This window comes from Oculina patagonica, chromosome 10 (genome assembly GCF_052425735.1).
Source record: "Oculina patagonica isolate OP01 chromosome 10, crgOcupat, whole genome shotgun sequence".
NCBI lineage: Eukaryota > Metazoa > Cnidaria > Anthozoa > Scleractinia > Oculinidae > Oculina > Oculina patagonica.
In genome coordinates, this window is record NC_135767.1 from 13,230,702 (window position 1) to 13,249,946 (window position 19,245).

The 19,245-nt window shown below is 36.4% G+C and overlaps 2 protein-coding genes across 2 annotated transcripts in view; one reads left to right on the forward strand and one right to left on the reverse strand.

Moving 5' to 3' along the window:
* Positions 1 to 3,385, reverse strand: part of LOC144629106 (retinoschisin-like) — a 7,789-nt gene extending 4,404 nt beyond the window's left edge. The window contains exons 1-2 of the mRNA XM_078487297.1: positions 3,294 to 3,385; positions 955 to 1,327 (exon numbers count right to left, since the gene is read on the reverse strand). Coding sequence (XP_078343423.1) covers positions 955 to 1,327; positions 3,294 to 3,295 — 375 coding nt within the window. The 5' untranslated portion in view covers positions 3,296 to 3,385. The remainder of the gene's footprint in view (positions 1 to 954; positions 1,328 to 3,293) is intronic.
* Positions 3,386 to 12,222: 8,837 nt separating this feature from the next.
* Positions 12,223 to 19,245, forward strand: part of LOC144629050 (lactadherin-like) — a 61,251-nt gene continuing 54,228 nt past the window's right edge. Inside the window, exons 1-2 of the mRNA XM_078487217.1 lie at positions 12,223 to 12,285; positions 18,655 to 18,767. Of these exons, the coding sequence (XP_078343343.1) occupies positions 18,766 to 18,767 (2 nt within the window). The 5' untranslated portion in view covers positions 12,223 to 12,285; positions 18,655 to 18,765. The remainder of the gene's footprint in view (positions 12,286 to 18,654; positions 18,768 to 19,245) is intronic.

Consider the following 19,245-nt stretch of genomic DNA (forward strand, 5'->3'; position numbering starts at 1 on the left):
GAGAAGGAAATATTTACACCTTATTAGTACTCATGACAACAGACAAATTTGGTATAAACATGATGTTTTTTATGGCAACGATATTTTGACTACTGGTGTTGTCGTCGACCGAGGAATCTAACAGTCCAACCAAGGATCGATTTGATCTTCGATGTTCAATCAGATCAGTCAGGTTTTTAATAAGTGCTCACAGACTCTTACAGTGGAAAGCTTGTTTATACGATCACGCTCTTTCAAGGAGGCACTAAGGCAGGGCTTTCCTTCCACTAACATTCAAAGCTCAACACAACAAAAAACACCTTTCACGAACACGAGCTCAGAACACGAAAAAAACTCAAAGCACATGTGTGAGCGAGAGCTTGGGAACTAAGTCACGTGACATAAAAACGCGGGAAATAATAATGTTCGGTCAATGTACGGCTTTCAGCTGTGTATCTACAACAACTGGCATGCTTTTTTAAATTTCGAACCCTCTCTTTGTTAATGAAATTTTTAACTTTGTGATAGAAACGTTAATATTTTTAAAATCATTTTAGCAACCTTTCATAAGATTTTACTTCTTCTGAGTCAGTTTTGATTGTTCTTTGACGTCATGTAGGAAACAAGAAAATCCAAAATGGTGACTGTGCGGGGATCGTGACGTAATGCCCACGTTATATGACGTCATCATGTAATAATCTCTGAAGATCCAAATCATGAGTATGGAATTCAGTCAGGTTGAATCATTAGAGTGGGGAGTGGTGACGTGTACTCCTAAAAAATGTTTGGTGGGATTTCTGATTCCATGCCTTAAAACCCTTACCTTATAATAATTTATGCTAAAGCGGCCCGCATGCATGCTATTTTTCGGACCAAATAAAACAAAAACCATATCTCTTATAGCTTATATCAGTGGGTCCCCTCTGAGTAACCCCCCCCCCCCCCCCTCCATGGCTTCAGGAATTCTCTTCTTACCTTAACACCGTAGGTTATAACCACGTCATAATACTGCGAGCCTTTCATTGGCACCAACGCACTGGGCTTTAAATGTCTGTTTTCTTCGTTCAGCTGACAGTTATCCTGATTCACATTTGTCAGGAAGTTGAACGAGATACACCGACAATTTGGTTGACATATTTGATAGCAATTCAGCGCTCCTGCCACAGAAACATTTGCAAACACATGGCCAATCAGGGCATAACCGTCGGCCATGTTCTCTCCAATGACGAAGCGAGATGTGGCAGAGCATTTTCCATCACTGCAAGCGCCAGTGGTAACCACGATAACAAAACCAGCGGTCACGAACAAAGGAATGATGACCTTACGGAGACAGGCATGAACTTTCCTCCTGGTATACAAAGGTGATAGTTTGGTTAATAGCTAAAACACCGCACTGGTACTACAAGTAACATACGAGGAATGTACGGATACATACGAGTACAATACAGATATATATATCTTTTTAGACATTTTAGTGTGTAGTATCGCTGTTTATTATATATATAGCGAGAATTTTGGTCAATAAAAACCTTGAAAATAGAATTTTATATTTGCTATACTTCACCTGTGAAAACAAGTGATGCGTCCGATCAGCTTCGCGTATAGCTTTCGTCACATGTAAAAAATATAACCAGCCAGCATCCAGAGAAGAACGACTCAACCAATCACAGCGCGAGAACTTAAATGGTTTCCAACGAGGTGGAGTAAATAGCGAGCAGCAAGTTTGCTATCGACGGCAGTTTATGCTTTGAAAACATGCCAACAAGTTTTGTTTTTTTGCAAGATTTTGCCTTTTATAAAGGTCTTTATGGAAAGCCAAGCCAACAGAAACATACTTTACAGTAATGAATGAATGAATGGATGAATGAATGATATAGGTTCTTATGTAGCGCATTTACAAAGGTCAATGCGCTTCACAATTAGAATCATAGGCGTACGAGGCGGGGGGGCGAGGGGGGCTGCAGCCCCCCCAGTGCCGAAATGTTTCGGGCAAAATGCTTAGAATTCGGGCAACAAGCCTAGAGAAAAAATAGAAAATAAGCCGGCAAATCTCAACATTACGTTTAAAACGAGTCACATCAACAGAAAAGGCACTAGTATTGGAAATATACCGAACTTTGTGGTTCAAAAGTCCAAATTTCTCATTCATCTGCTTTCGTTTCCTCTCGGAAGTTGCTATAATCATGTTCGATTTTTCTCGCAAATTCTGCGTGACCCCTCAGTTTGATTCAGTTGCACTCAGCTTTTCCATAGCTTGAGCGTTTGCGCGCGGTGGATCCAGTCTAAGACCTTGAAACAAAGCTGCGATACGGTTACAAATGTGATGAAGCTAATGCTTTTGACTCAAATGGTAATTCTCAGGGCTAGCTCAAAACTTTTAACGAAATGTGTTGAATGTTTCACACGCTTTTGTATAACTGTGTGGGAGAATGTAAATTGGCTCCTAAAAATACTGTAACTTTTGCTGAACTAGAGTGAATGAATAAAATATTTCTGAAGAAAAAGGATTCAGTGCATTAACACCTTCTGGCATCGGCACGAAATTAATTAAAGAACTATCGTTCTTTTAAGCAAGCAGGCAAGGTATGTACACAACTATTTCAATGCACGTTTTGTTGTCCATTTTATATGCCTCTTTATTCGGCTTTCAACCCATGCCATTTTTTTTCGGGCAATAAGGTCTCCGCCCCCCCAGGTCCGAAGGTGCCCGTACGCCTATGATTAGAATTATGGGATGAGACCGGACATCAGCATATCAGGCTCCTTTGGCAGCCGCTATCTGTCCATGTGTATGATCCCACCCCACCATCCAACCCATAGATATATGTGAAAGAACAGACCACAACACCGGTAACTTCGTGCCCTACTCTTTACGATTAGTGTGTGGGTTCTTTAACGTCCCCTGCTGATTACAACACTGAAGATGCAGGACAAGGGGCCTACGGTTTATCGTCCTTATCCGAGAAGACTAGAACGTCTAACCATTTGCAGATGTCATTACAAAGGCAGCACGTTCTTCTCAGTTATTTTAAGACCATGAGTGTTGGTCCGGTCTGGGAGTCAAACCCGAGACCTCCCGCACGACAGTCCGACGCTCTACCAACTGAGCTAACCGGTCGGCGGTGATGAAAATCACTAATAATGAAAATCATCCTTTAAAGAAGGAGCAATTTATCCGAAGGGTTACTCGTAGTACCTTGGTGGTGTTTAAGTCATGGTTATGATCTTCTAAGACGTTTGAAGCCTAAAAGATACAGCGCCTCAGAGTGACATAACAATTACCTGTATGTTCATGTTAGTTTTTATTCACTTACATTTCAGCTTGATGAGTCAGCACAATAGAAGTGTGTTTTTTCTCTCTCTGTCTTCTTTTGTTAATAAATAATTCCAGTCTTCTCAGGCGATGGGTCTTCTTCTGGCAAAGATGATAAGGGGAAACGACATTACATTCCTAAAATAAAAAGAGTAATATTTGTTAACATTGTGTCTTATTTTCCAAATTAAATAATCAGTTATGGAGGTCTCCACTACAGACCTAAAAAAAATAATTACCAAGTAGACAAAATATGTTGTGTCGCAGTTAGCGGAACAGCAGTCATTTCACTCAAATTTAAGCAGCTTTATTTATCACCTATATCATTGCGGCCTCTTCAGCCCAAAAAAAACTTTGAAGCAATGTTTTTCTTCTCGAATGTATTTTCACCTGAGTCAACTTTCAGCGTGATTAAGCTTAAAATATAAATTATTGAGATGTAGTTTATAATGTCTTACAATGTATAACTAGAGAAAGTACTTTACAGTGTTTTGTGCTGTACAGTGGTGTCCGAGTATAACCGCCAAATAAAAACGATCATGAACTGCCGTGGTCTTGGTAATTTTCTTTTCTTGAATAAGGCTCGAATTAACGGAAACAACCAATTAAAGTATATTCGACATTTTGCGTTAACGATAATCAAACTAGACCTGTCAAGTCTCTTTATGTTTTTTCTGAAATAACAAATTTCAGTGGTGAAACTTGTTAAGGTTGAGAGACTAAAAACCACCAAGGGTATTGATAAAACAAGGTAGCTTGTAGGTAGTTTGGCAGCAAACCGTCTTCCCTTAAAATTACTAATTTGCAGCTTGTCTAATAGCAGGGCATCGTGGCTCAACAAAGCATCATATAAATTATACTGCTTATATTTGATATAGGTTGCAAAACTTTGTATAGCTGTGCATGTGTAGTGGAAAAACTACCACTACACATGCATGCCTTATTTACCAGTTATCTTTGCAAAAAAGTATTGTTTTAAAGCTTGCACAGTTTAAGTGAACATGCATTTTATTTCGTGGAAAACGAAACTTAAAATTGGTGCCTTAGATTACGACGATTAGGTACGTAAGCGCATGTTTTCCCCAAAATGAAAACATGGATTTTTTTTTTATCTCCACACGGTCCGATTAAAAATTTTCAAATTTTCAAAGAAACTTGATCATATCTACCAATAAAGGTAGATTTGGCATTTTGTGTTCAAGTATATTAAACGGGACTATTCCGATGACGATGTTTCCGATGTGAAAATCAACATCAGTCGAATTAAAATCTAGAACTCTAAAACACTCTTTTCTGCATTTTCCATTGTGGATTTCTTCAGAAAAATTAACTTTTTTTAACTAGGGATTATTTTCCCAACTTTACTCACATATTTTAATTTTTGGTTAAAATATAGATAAGGCAAGAGGCTCTATCTTCTTGTCCCTTAGCAGCTACGGCCTTGATAGATAACGTCTTTCTAGCTGCTAGAAATTACCGGCCAAAAACGTCTGCACTGATAATTATAAATTTGCAGTTTGTCTAATAGCTGTGCTGCGTGGCTCAACATAGCATACTGTAAATGCATTCTTTATATTATTATAAAGAATATATTATTTAAAACTTTTTATCGATTTTCAGACACTTTCAGACATGAAAAATTTAATTTGCATTGAAATTACAATTTTCTCGGCAAGTTTGAGTTTCAACGGTATGTACTCATAACTTCGAGAGTAAACCAATTATTGACCTTATATGGGAAATGAGTGCGGCAAGTGCCGCTCAGCGTAAAATGTTTCTGCGGGAAGCGACAGTTCCATCAGAAAAATGATTGAAACAAAAAACTTGGCGAGCTTTATGAACAAGAAATAATCAGCGGTGCCTTCAAAAAACCACAAAAATGCCATTGTAAAATTAACTACGCCAAACAAAAGGATTGATGCGAAAAGTTTAATTAATAATACTTTTAAACGTACAACAAGAGCGTCTGAATAAAGTAGAAAAGCAGCAAATAATTTACAAAAGAACGGCAAACTGACACAGTTTCATTCAGTGTACGTCATAAAATAAGGCTCAGCACTTCTGTAAAGTTTGTTACCTTTTAATCTTGGTCTATTCCTTTTATACTTCAATAAACCTGTTCCACTTTGAGCTCAATTTCGCTTCAAACAATATAGCAGTCTTGATGACATCCGTGGAGCCGTAACTTAAAAAAGAATTTAATAAAACAATTATTCTATTCACCCTTGTTGGATACGTATCCAACGCGGGCTCATAGAATAATTGTTAAATAAACCCAGTACTATTTTAAAATAGTGCATTTTTTTCTTTGTGGAAAACTAAATGTAGAAAGCTACCTTCGTGATGTTAAAAACGGAGATTTTGACAGGTCTTAAAAGATGCTTGCTTACGGTGATTGGCTTTCTGCACTGAAATTGGAATCATGGAATTTTTTATTATCGCACTGCTCGCTCGGGTACGAACTGCTATAAAAGCGTATGTCCACGACTCTAAAACTATTCTTATATGCACAAAAATATTGACCGTTGTTCTATTAACCCTCGGACGTACAGCCATACTCACACCCCTACCGTCGTACAAAAGGGAGGCGGTGGGGGGTGGATGCACCCCCTCCCCAGTGTTTTCGTTCTATTAAAAATAAATAGAAAATCCTGAGGGTACTCTAAAAAATGACATAAATTTTGTTGGCTGTGACGTCATTAGAGCCGCCATTTTGGATCCGCCATCTTGGATTTCACCACTTTCTTAGAAAGTCAGAAAATTACTAAAATTGGTGCAAAATCAAGCCAGAATGCGTATGGAATGAACAAATAAACAAATTGTATAATTATGTTTCAAAAAACAGGAAAACTAAGAAAAATTTTGGCCAGACGTACTATGGCAACGTCCAATATCATGGACACGCGGTTGGCATATCGAAATTTCCGCAAGAAAATGAATGAACAGCTACTGAAAGTTTCAGCATTGTAGAGTAAATTCTATTTTCAAAATGTAGAAAAGCCTTGTGGGTGGGGGGTAGGGGATGGTGGCATCCCACCTCCCCCACCCCTTGAACGTCCAAGGGTTAGCACTAGATGACTTTTTCTTTCAAATGAAATCGAAAACCGTCACAATTTAGATAAGAAATATTACCGAGTAAAATCGCGTCCCTACACTTGTCATTTGTATTTTGATATTCGCCTTGCACGCTGGGCAAGATACTGCAAGACTCATAAAACATACAGCGATAATAAGCACGAAAATTTCGAATAAGTTAGATGTACAGACCTCGACCTCTATTTCCTCGCGAAGCGAGGCCGAAGGCCGAGCGTAGCGGGGTGTATAATTTTGTCCCTCAAAGGGCTCAGGCGGGATGAAATCTCGTGTGGAGTTTACGGTCATGTAAATTTGTGAGCTTGGTGACTGGCGGAAATGACGTCACACGGCCGCCGCGCGCTGGTGGCCTAATGGTAAGGCGTCGAACTTGAAATCAGATCTTCGGGACTGAGGGCGCGGGTTCGAACCCCGCTAAGGTTTTTTTTTTTTTTTTCTTTTTTCTTTTTTTTTTGTAGGTTCGAATCCTGAGCCTTTCATTTTTATCGTTTTTCTTTTCGGATTACAATAACACTGATTTCCACATAATACTCCCTAAACGCCTATTCAGGCTATAAACCTTTCATGGCCATCAGGGGCGCGCGGGCGGAGGGTTCGAATCCTCCTGCCGTTCGTTCTTCTTTTTTTTAAGGCCCTGAAATAAATGTCCAAAATGCGAATATCCAATAATTTGTCGATGATTTTGAAAATAGCCTGCGCTTCCCAACGCTTTATACCTCTTTACGAACCAGAAAGAGCCGCCATTTTGAAAGCGGAGTAGACCCTGGGAACGAGGGTGTCGCGGCCATGTCCGTTACTAGGCAACAATAACAAATCACCGGTTAAAACCGGTTATCACTCCTTATTTATAACACCCCCCTCCCTCCCCAACCCAGAGCTTCGCGAGGCCCTGCGAGTCACGTATTACTAGTAATATGTGAGATATATATTTATTGTTTTATAGTTTTGGCAAACTGACGAGTGAGCCATAAAGCCGTGGTAAAGATTACCGATCAATACAACTTAAAATAATCTTCATAAATTGTGTTACTTTTTCAAATTGAATGGGGGGAAACGTGAATGGGAATGGGGTGGAAGAAGCAACAACTCCCTACCCCTCACCTTATGCACGATAGTTCGCTGGTTAATATTCCAAAAGGAAAAGCCTACCTTATACAGGCTGACTATCATGAAATAGTGTAGAATTAATAAAGGTCACCCGATCTCGACAGCTGAAAGCACGTTCATCTAACAGTCGAAATATTAGGATTTTCGTCTGTTAGAGCAGTTGTTTCAATAACACTCAAATTATGAACGAGCTTAATATTTTAAATAAAAACATAGCTTACCTTGCTTCAAAAAACAGTTGGACTTAATTAAAGTTGGCTTTAATCTCCTTAAAGTTGGTTATCCAACTTTTCGTTACCAATTGAATGCTGTTAAAGGTCGTTAGACCAAAATTTACGCTACCGTGCTTCAATTTGATGTAAACCAGCATAAAGAAGTTTCCTTAAATGTTTTGTCTCTTTAAGCCTACTTTAAACATGAGTGTAGTAAAGTTGGCATAACGGTCAGCTTTAAAGATGTAAAGGTTGCGTAAAGCTGCTTAAATAGACATTTACGCTAGCTTTGCACCGCAATAAAGTTATCTCTTTACGCTGTGCATAAAAGTTTGTATTACAAACGACCAATAGTTAGCAAAAACAAAAACATCAACAATAATTTTTAAGCATACGTGACAACCCTCTGGCGGCCATCTTGATGTCGTGTGGCGTGAATCTCCGAAATTCAAAATGCTCTATCTTAAAGACAGCAGATGCTATCGAGCTGAAATCATCCAACGAGATATACATGTATAATTAAGAAACTCTTATAAACAGTGAAGGATAAAAAACCAGGCGTCTTTCTTTCAAATGGGTTTTAGAAATTTGAAGACGTCACGTGAAAACCAAGAATTGAATAAACGTTGACCCTGTGAAAAGCATCATAAACCATGAACGATATGACCCAATGGTATTCTTGGTTGTCAACCTTGGTAAGCTTAGTGGTGTTCCTTTTATTGAAAATCAAGATATTGTCTTTCTTCGGGACCCTTAAGAGCATGATAGATGCGACCAGTCTTTTCATAATGTTTATTCTGTCAGAGACGAGAATTATTATTCTGATTTCCTAGTAAACATTTGAGTCGCATCATTCATTTTTTTTTTCATTTTCTTAACAGCCAGATAGCTACCTTTTAGTAAATCAAGACAGAATTACTTACAATAATATTTGCATTTATTACTTACAATAATACTTATTTAAACAATAATAATAATTACAGATACTACCCTTCACTATTTTACATTAATTTACAGCTATACAAAAAAACATAATGAAAATAAAAAAAATAAAAAATAAACAAAAAGTGAAAGAGGAGATAGGTTAAACTAAGAGAGGAAAATTTCCCGTCCATTTCTTCCAAAATGCTTCTAGTTCGTTATTTTTGGTCGCGATGTATTTTTCTATCTGATATTTTGTTTTTATTTTCAGAAAGAACGTTCTATATATGGCGTACATACTTCCTCCTACAATCCCAAATATAAACTTTACCGATTAAAATTAGATAGTTTAGTCCCATCATTCATGAATTATGCTTTTCATGAGTCAACTATTCTTCAATCAGGTGTATCCTCATAGCCGGATGTGAGGGCCTCTGTACCTTCGGTATGCAAGATTGAAGAAAAATATCGTTCTGTTGGTGACGAAAACGGTTAGCTGTAGAACTTCCAGTCTTCGCTTGTTCTGCTTTGTAAGCGCTGTAAAAAAAACCCATTGTCTTGAAACAATGTTTTGTCTTTTCTAGAAACGCGAGTCTAATTAATTATATTTCTAATCTAACTTGTGGCACTGAGTTGTCGCCTCAGTTTTACAAAAATACTCAACTAGTAATAATTGAACAGCAGTATATATTTTCATGCATTCAAGAATAATTTCGGAGTCAACGGACAGAAGCTTCCCCAACAGTTATTACGCGTTAAACGGCGCGGAGATTAGCCTGCGTGGCCGGCGTTCAAAGGGGAAGGAGAAGGGGAGGTCGAGCGCGAAGCGCGAAATTCTGTGATTCCCTTTTGGGGAAAGACATCCGCTTACCCTAGGTAATTGTTTTTTAAGATCTTTCGTGATTAAAGTTTATTAACATCACGAGGGCACCTTTTATAATCAAGTTCCCATTGCAAATTGAACTGAAGCTTTAAAACGACCTCTTGAAGTTTTACTGCTGTACAGGCGGACCGTCAAGACAAAAAATAAAATTAAAAAGGTAGGAGAAATTTGTAATTGAAATGCAAATAAATTTTTCATGTTTCAAATCAAATTATTCAAAGTTTGGTAACTTATTTAAAATATAAGGAGTACAATTTTTACGATGCTCTGTTGAGCCAGGCTGCATTGCAATTAAACAAGCTGCAAATTAGTAATTTTAAGTGAAGACGTTTCGTTTCCAAACTACCTTCAAGCCATCTTGCTTAATCAAGACCCCCCTGTGGTTTTTTAATCTTGCATTCTTAGAAATTTGACCTCTGATGTTTTTATTTCGGAAGAAAGTTAAAGAGAGTTAACAAGCCTCGTTAATTAATATACGTAAACACAAATTTCCAAATGTACCTTAAAGGGACCGTGTCACGGATTTAAGCCAAACTTAGGCATAGGAATTGACCACCAAATTTGTTTAAATATATAAAATAACATCTTAAAACAGTGAAGGGATATTTAAATAACACACCAAATGCAAAAAAATGGTACGGATGGCCAAAAGCAACGGAGATTGAAACGGATTGCGATATGGGTCTTTGAAAAGTGGTCCGGCGGAACAGTTTTCAAAGTTAATCTTGTTTGCTTGTAACTTTAAATTATAACGCCGGGAAACACATTTGGCTGCAGTGAAGCTATGGTTTTGTCATTTAGAATCATAGAATTAATTTCTTTGCAAACATTTAGTTTCATAGCGGGTGTTTGGCAAAATTTAATAACATAAAATGAACTTCGCCGTCAAATGGTTAGATATTCTAGTCTTCTCGGATAAGGACGATAAACCGTAGGCCCCTTCCCTGCATCTTCAGTATTATGGTCAGCAGGGGACGTAAAAAAACCCACACACTTATCGTAAATAGTAGGGCACGAAGTTCCCGGTGTTGTGGTCTGGTCTTTGCCCATTGTGCCGTTGTACTGTTGAAATGCTCGGAGATATTAGCTATGTAAAAAGCTACTCTACAATTCGAGGGTAAACAAAGTATTCACTATTCACTTCACGGTACATGTAGTTCATTAGACTTCCTGTTTCTTTTAGCTGTCGTGTCATTGGAAGGGTCACTTAAAGTAAATTGTTTCGCTCTTTTAACGTGAAACTTAATTGAAGAAACCTCTAGATAGAATATTGATACACGATAAGCTACTATTTAAAACAAAGCAGTACTCCTTCTCGGCAGATGATCTGTGGCGCTGATTTTTATATTAACAATTGCCTTGCTATTAAATCGTGCACAATATCACCTGCTTTGTATACGATGAGGCCATTGGCTGAGTTGTTGATTAGTAGTTTCCTTTAAATTCAAGTAAATCGAAAAGCTATTTGCAAGAAGTGAAGTGAGTCAAACTGTTTTAGAAAAGCCACACATCTCTCACCAACATCAATAAAAACGTAGCGTCCAGCACGTGATGAAAACAGGAAAACTTTCAACTTCCACGTGCGTTTTAAATCGCTTTCTTTATAAGCTAATATTTCTTCTAAACAAATATATATATATTTTTGGGATGCTAATCCATTGATTCATTTTTAGATTAAAGATGTTAATTCGTTGTGAAACAAGGATATTTTCTTTCAAAAAATGCCGGTATAAGTAAACACCTTTTTTTTTCAGTCTTATTTCTGGCTCCCGGAACCATCTTCCTCTCTTGTTAGCAATCGAAATTGTTCTTGAATTCTGAGTTTTAAAGTTACATAATGGCGGGTTCCTTAGCTTCCTCCGCCCCCCCCCCCCCCACCACCCCCCTGCTTTCTTGAATGCCGAATACACAACAGCAGCTGCTGTTTGCTGCCAAACTAAATACAAGCTAGCCTCCTACGCAGACGTTCTTTGGGCTCGTCTACAAACCATCATGTTTCATTTTAAGACCCCAGATAGTTTTTAATCTTCTACTTTTAACAAATTTGACGACTTATGCTAAATTCATTTAACATAGTACGTAGACACAAACTGAAGCTAAATATACAATTGGTTGTTTCCGTTTGGTTGAAGAATAAGTAGATTGGTGTGGGGTCTGGCAAATTTATCATTTTAGTTTATTTCAAATAAAACGATTGCAAGTTTTACAAGTTTATGTGGAGCCACGATGCAATTTATTTGCCATATTTCAAAGTCAAAGTATTGAAAGTTTTTTAACTTATTTCAAATATAAGTTGTGCAGTTTCACCAGTAGAATGCTTTGTTAAGCCATGCTACACTGCTAGTAGACAAGCTTCAAATTAATAATTTTAAGTCGTTTCGCTGCCAAAAAAATACAAAACATCTTGTTTTTTCAAGAAGCCATGTGGTTTTTAATCTTCCACTCTTAACAAATTTGACCACTGATGTTTTCATTTCGGAAAATGTTAAAGAGACTTAACAAGTCTTCTTTAATGTAATTAAGCCCAAAATGCCGAATCTACCTTAATTGGTTGTTTCCGTTAATTCGAGTCCTAAACTTGTGGTAGTGGCAAAGGAATTACTTCAGTTTATGCCTTGCGGCAAACTCGAGTCCACCTGTCCGTTATTTTCAGAAGAAAGGAAATTTACCAAAGACCACACTTGTTCATAAGACTTCCTGTTTACTGTTACCAAAGGAGGACGGTTGTTTTTGACGGCTCTATTCGGACACCACTATACCATACAAGGCTCTGTAAGGTACTGTCTCTTGTTATATATTGTTAGTCAGTTTAAACTATCTTAATCATTTAAAATGAATGCTGCTCCGCTTACTGCACAACCACAAATTTTGGTCTACTTGTATACAGTGGAGACCTCCACAATTGATTATATCAAATCGAAAAATTTGAAACTTCAAGTATTTTCAACTATAACTTTTATTCGAGAGCTTTCTGTTAACTTCCTGACATTTTGGTATTTTTTTCTTTTTCTCTGATTCAAGAGACACAACTCCATTGTGCTCATAAATTGTTATTAACATTCATTTTTATAGTTTCAATAGTTTTAAACCAGAAATACGGTTTTAATTAACGGAGGCATGATTTCAAATAAGACCATTTTGCTCGACCGCCTCTTGTATTTATGCATTCGCCGAAACAACAAATTCGAATTTTGGGGATTTCTGGAAAGCGATGCAAAATTTCGAAAAATACTGGCAAAATTAAAATAGATTTGTGTTTAAGAATACGACAAACAAATCCCGCCTTAAGATTGAAAGTCAACCTCTGCAAAACTGCCGAATGTTTTCTTTTGCAGATAACCCTGCCAAAATTGTGTCCGCTTTCGGTCGGTGGAATTGTCCCTTTTCGTTAAGGAAACCTTGCACCTTGCTAGTTTACTAAAATTTCCCACCCTTCGACGTTAAGCTAAAGAGTCACAGAGACCCAATTACACTATCCAATTACACTACCCAATGGGAAAAAAACTGCCTGACACGCTATGGGAAACATATGGAAAAGGGACGATGTGAAGCCAACTAATAATTCTTTCACATGATTTTCGACAATGAAAGTTTTTGTTATCAATAAATTGAAAAGAAACTATAGCTAATAAGAAGTGAAGTAGATATAAGCTCAGAAACGACGAATTTTATTACGCTTCAAATTTTTAAGACCAGTTAAAAGTGGAGTAAACTTCTGGATGAAGGGCCAGCAAAATGAGTTTTTAAGAGAAATAAAACTGTCGGTCGTCGGCAAAAAAAACGATAAAAAGTTTGGTTATAAAAGAAAGTAATAAGTCTTGTTTTTTCTTTATCCGGTTTCTTCAAAAAATGACAACAACTGTATTTTAAATGGTAAAATGAAATTGTCTGAGTCAAACTATTCTAGAAAACCTTCAACTATTTCATCGAATACGTAACTACAGTTGTCCTGTTTGTGGTGAAAACTGGTAAAGTTTCCACTCTTTGATTGTTCTGCTTTGTAAGCGCTGTAACAAAACGGTCATCTTGAAACAATTGTTTGTCTTTTATAGAGACGCGATGCTAATTGGTAATATTTCTTATCTAACTTGTGGCAGTTTTCGCTTCAGGTTCACAAAAATAATCAACTAGTATTAATTGAATATCAGTGGATATTTTCGCGCATTCAAGAAAAATTTCGGAGTCAGTGAAGAGAAGTTCTTTGGACTGTTACTACTCCAACGGTGCGAAGATAATTTTTTCCCATTTTTTCCTTTTTGGAGAAAGACATCCGCTTACCCCAGGCAGTCGTCTTTTAAGATCTTTCGTAATTAGCATTTATTAACATCACTAGGGCACCAATTTTTATTTTCGTTAACTTAAAGTGTATAAGCTTGAAAACGGAACGTTTTTTTCCAAAAATAAGCGGTTAACTTTCGAAGTTTACTGCGGTACTTGCATGCCGTCAAAACTCAAATTTGCCAAAATCTAGAAGAAATTTGTAATTGAAATACAAATTAAACTGTCATATTTCAAATTCAAATTATTCAACGTTTTGTAACTTATTTCAACTATAAGGAGTGCTAAGAGTGTTAAGCCATGTTGCACTTCTATTTGACAACCTCAAATTAGTAATTTCAAGTGCAGACGTTTTGCTGCCCAACTATCTACAAACCATCTTGTTTTTTAAGACCCCTTGTGGTTTTTAAAGTCGCATTCTTAACAACTTTAACTACTGATGTTGTTTAATATACATGTACGTAAACAGAAATTGCCAAATCTACCAAAATTAAGTATACCTTAAGTATATCAATTTTGACATTAAAGTATACTGCAAATCTATACTCAAAGTATACTTTAAGTATACTTGGAAGAGCTACTTAAAGTATACTTAATTTATACCTCATACTGATGCAGTATACTTGTAGTATACTTAAAGTATACTCTTAGTTTATGTTTTTTGATAAGGGTCGTTTTCGTATAGTTGAGTACGTTAATTTGTGTGAGTGGCATGGCGGCAAAGTCATAATTTTAGTTTATATTTTGCGGTAAGCTTAATTCCACCTGATAGTTATTTTAGAAAGGAAAATTACCAAAGACCAAGGCTAGTTCATTTGACTTCCTGTTTACTTTTGCTGTCGTGTTATTGAAAAGGGTTTAATTTTATTTTTTCGCTCTTTCAACGTGAAACTAAATTAAAGAAACCTCTAGGTAGAATATTGAAACACTAAAGACAGCGATGTAAAGCAAAGCAGTACTCCTTTCAGATCATCTTCGGCGCTGATATTTAACAATTACCTTGCTAAATCGCGCAAAATATCACCTGATACGTATACGACGGGGCTTTGGCCGAGTTAATTGTTGAATAATATTTCTCTTTTCAATAAATCGAAAAGCTATTTGTAAGAAGCGAAGCATATGAAACTGTCTGAGTCAAACTGTTTTAGTAAAGCTACACATCTCTCACCAATAGCAATAAATACGTAGCGTTCAGCACGTGATGAAAACAGGGAAAACTTTAAGCTTCCATGCGGGTTTTTAATCGTTTTTTTCTCAGCTATATTTTCTTCTAAACAAATATACATATATATTTTTTTCCTAGGGATGCTATTTTATTGATTCATTTTTTTTTAGATGTCAACTCGTTGTAAAACAACGATATTTTCTTTCAAAAAAATGCAGGAGTCAGTGATACATCTTTTTATCATTTTTTTAACAAACGGCGAAAACCCGCTAGAATTAAGCAATTGTCTTTAAGATCTTTTGCAATTAGCGTTGATTAACGTCACGAAGACACCTATTTTTATTTTTGTTTTACACGAAGAATAAACAGTTTTAAGGATAATTGGTAAATTTTGGATTTTCTACTAAGTGCATGCCCGCCGTTGAAATTTGAAATTTCCGACTGTTAGCAGAAATTTGTTATTGAAATGCAAATTAATTTTAAATGTCTGAAACTGTCTCAAAATTATTCAAAGATCTGCACTGCTATTAGAAAAGCTGCAAATTAGTAATTTGACTTTTCGCTACCAAAATACTTACAGACCATCTTGCTTAATCAAGACCCCCAGTGGTTTTTCATTTTGCATTCGTAACAAATTTAACCACGGATGTTTTCACTTCGGAAAAAATTAAAGAGACTTAATAAGTCTCGTTTAATATACATGTACGTAAACAAAAATTGCCAAATCTACATTAAGTGGTCGTTTTCGTATAGTTGAGTACGTAGATGGTGGGGGTGACAAAGTCATCATTTTAGTTTATGTCTTGCGGCAAGCTCAATTCTCCCTGTTACTTATTTTAGAGAGGAAAATTACCAAAGACCAACGCTAGTTCATTTGACTTCCTGTTTACTTTTTGCTGTCGTGTTATTGAAAGGGTTAAATTGTTTCGTTTTTTCAACGTGAAACTAAATTAAAGAAACCTCTAGAAAGAATATTGAAGCACGAAAGGAAACGATGTTAAGCAAAGCAAAATAATTTAACAATTATTCTGCGAAATATATATCGCCCCAACGAGGCTGTTGGCCGAGTTGTTGAATAACATTGTATGTTATCAATAGATTGAATAGCTTTGAAACTAGCTGAGTAAAAACGCTTTAGAAAACGTCACATTTTTCATCAACATCAATAAATACGAAGCGTCCAGCACGTCTTTTAACTCTCTTTTTTCAACTAAATTTTTTCTTGTAAAGAAGCATTTTCATTTTCTTGGGTGCAATTCCACTGGTACTATTTATTATTGAGGTTGTTAACTCGTTTTACGTAAAACGACGATATTTTCTAGCATGCAAGAATAATACCGGAGTCAGTGGCACATTTTGTTTTAACATTTTTTTATTAAACAAACGGTACGGTGCGGGCATAAAAAATTCCATGATTCCATTTTGGGTAAAGACACCCTGACTGGCCTTAACCAGTCGTCTTATAAGATCTTTCGTATTTAGCGTTGAATAATGCCACGAAGGCACCTATTTTTATTTTCGTTTTACTCAAAGATAAAACAGTTTTGAAACGTTAATCCGAATTTTATAAGTTTAAGAACGATACGGTTTCTTCAAGGATAATTGGTAAACTTTTGACATTTTACTGCTGTACAAGCATGCCGTTGAAATTTGAAATTTCCGAACGTTAGGAGAAATTTGTAATTGAAATGCAAATTAATTTTTTATGTCCGAAAATGTTTCAAAATTATTCAAAGTTTTGACTTTGTCAAGAAGAACTATTTTAAACTATTTTTTTTTTAATATCGTTAGGAGCTATTAGCAAGAAATACAGTCTTAACCGAGGCACAAATTCAAAAAAAAGATATCTTTGGCCGACTGCCTCTTATATTTATGCATTCGCTGAATCAAGATATTCCAGATTTTGGGTTTAATAATATACATCGAAAAATTTCTTGAATCTGATTGGCTTAGACAAATGCAGTTTTTAGTACATGTAAATTCGATGCAGAAATGAGGAAATACAGTGCAGAAAAGAGAAACAAACAGCTTCACTTGGCTGCTGGCCGTCGAGTTGAAAGCGCTCAAGCAAAGCTCGACAGGTAGAAGCAGGAGAAAATCTCTGGAGGAGGTAAAACCCAGGATCTTTTATTCAGACAATTTGTTTGACTGTTTAGCCAGATTTTCCTGCTAAAAAACTTTTAAAACATTGAGAAACCTGTACATTGTTTAGGCTTTGACCTTGTCTTGAATGAACGCGTGATGATATTTGCCGAGTTTGAATAAATTGTTTTTGTACGAGATTTGTGCATGTTATTTTCTCGCATTTTTTTAATGAATATTATTAATAAGTAATCACATGATTTTTCTCGTGCAATTTGGGGTAAATAAGCACTCGTAAATTTTTCAAAGACTACAAATTGCACTCGCCCTACGGGCTCGTGCAATTTTGTTAGCCTTTGAAAAATTTACTCGTGCTTATTTATCCCAAATTGCACTCGAAATCATGTGATTACCTATACAAATGGAAAACCATGCAAAATTTCGAAAAATACTGTGTTAAAAAAAAAAACAACAAACAAAACTCGCGTTCTGAAGACAGGAATAACTTCTACACAAGCAGACATTATTTATTTACAAAAGAACAGGATAAAAACCTTCAATTCTACGGCGCAGACCCATCAAAAAAAGTCTAGATTGGAAAGCAACCTTTGCAAAGCTGCCGAATTTGCGCAGGTAAACCTGTCAAAATTTGTCCGTTTTTGGCCAGTTAAGGTGATTCCACTGAAATAGAAGGAGTATTAAAATTTTTCTGAAACTTGGTCCAGGTTACAATTATGTTATGAGCATTAAAAATGAAATAAAAAATGGGGGTCACCGCGCTAGTTTTTGTGTAAAATAGATTGGAATTATAGTAAGTATACGACCCGCGAGGTATATATTAGCAACCTAAGTAATCCGAATGGGTAACTATTGTTTCTAGAAAAAAAGCATTTTTGCATTAGAGTATTGGTCTAATTTAACAAAATAGACTTTAATCTTATATTAAAAACTATTCTTATTGTACAGGAATTAAGATAATGAAAGAAATTAAAGATTTTGCTTCGTGCGCACGTTAACGGCGCTACCTAAAGACGTGCTTTTACGGCATTAAAATTAAAATATCTCAATGTAAAATTTAAAACTTTTCTTTAAATCGCGACATATTGTAAACAACCGTATGACATTTAAATTAATGCATTAAAAAATGGGGGTCACCGTGCTCGTTTAAGAGAAAATGACTATTTATTTCCCTACCAAGCTTAGCCTGAAGAGAATCTCGTAGTGTTCTGTGTGCGCGCGCGCTCGTGCGCGCGCTAAATGACGCGTAAACTTATGCGCAGCAAGGATGCGCAATGCAATTCCGTGGAATCACCTTAATTGTTCCTTGTCGTAAAGGAAGCATTGCATCTTCCACGTTAAGGTAAAGAGTAGCGGAGGCCCAATTACGCTATCCAATGAAAAAAACCCCTGGTTGACACGATATGAGAAAAATATCAGGGACCATGTAAAGCAAAGTAACACACCCTTCAGATGATCTTCAACACTGCTATTTTCTGTTATCAACAAATTGAAAAGCTACCGGAAAGAAGTGAAGTAGGACAAAGCTTAGAAACAATGTTTACGAATATTACTCTCTTTATTTTAAGAATATAACGTCGTTTTCCCTTATCATCTTTGCCAGACGAAGACCGATCACCTGAGAAGACAGGAGTAACTTGTACACAAGAAGACTTTGTTTATTTACAAAAGAACAGGAAAAAAACCTTCTACGGCGCTGACCCGTCAAGCTGCAATGTAAGTAAATAAAAACTAACATTAGAATACAGGTATCTGTTATGTAATCTTTTAGAGTACAAACATCTTGGAAGATATTAACCATGACTACAGATATTAATCATGACAAATACACCACCAAGGCTCTAAGAGTAATCCTACGGATACATACGAGAACATACGGATACATACAATGTACGAGTACATACGGTTATATACGAGTACTTGCGAGCACATAAGTATACACACGAGTAAATACGAGTATGTACGAGTACATACGAGTACACAGAGATACACATGAGAACATACGGATACATACTAGTATATACAGATACATACGAGCCCCTCCCAGGGGTTTAAGGGAACAAGGGAACTGGAGCATTTATTTTCAGGGAACAGGGGATATTTTCAAATTATTTTCAGGGAACAAAGGAACTCTTGGGTAGATTGTTGGGAACAAGGGAACACCAATCTACTTCAAAACTTTATATATTTTTAA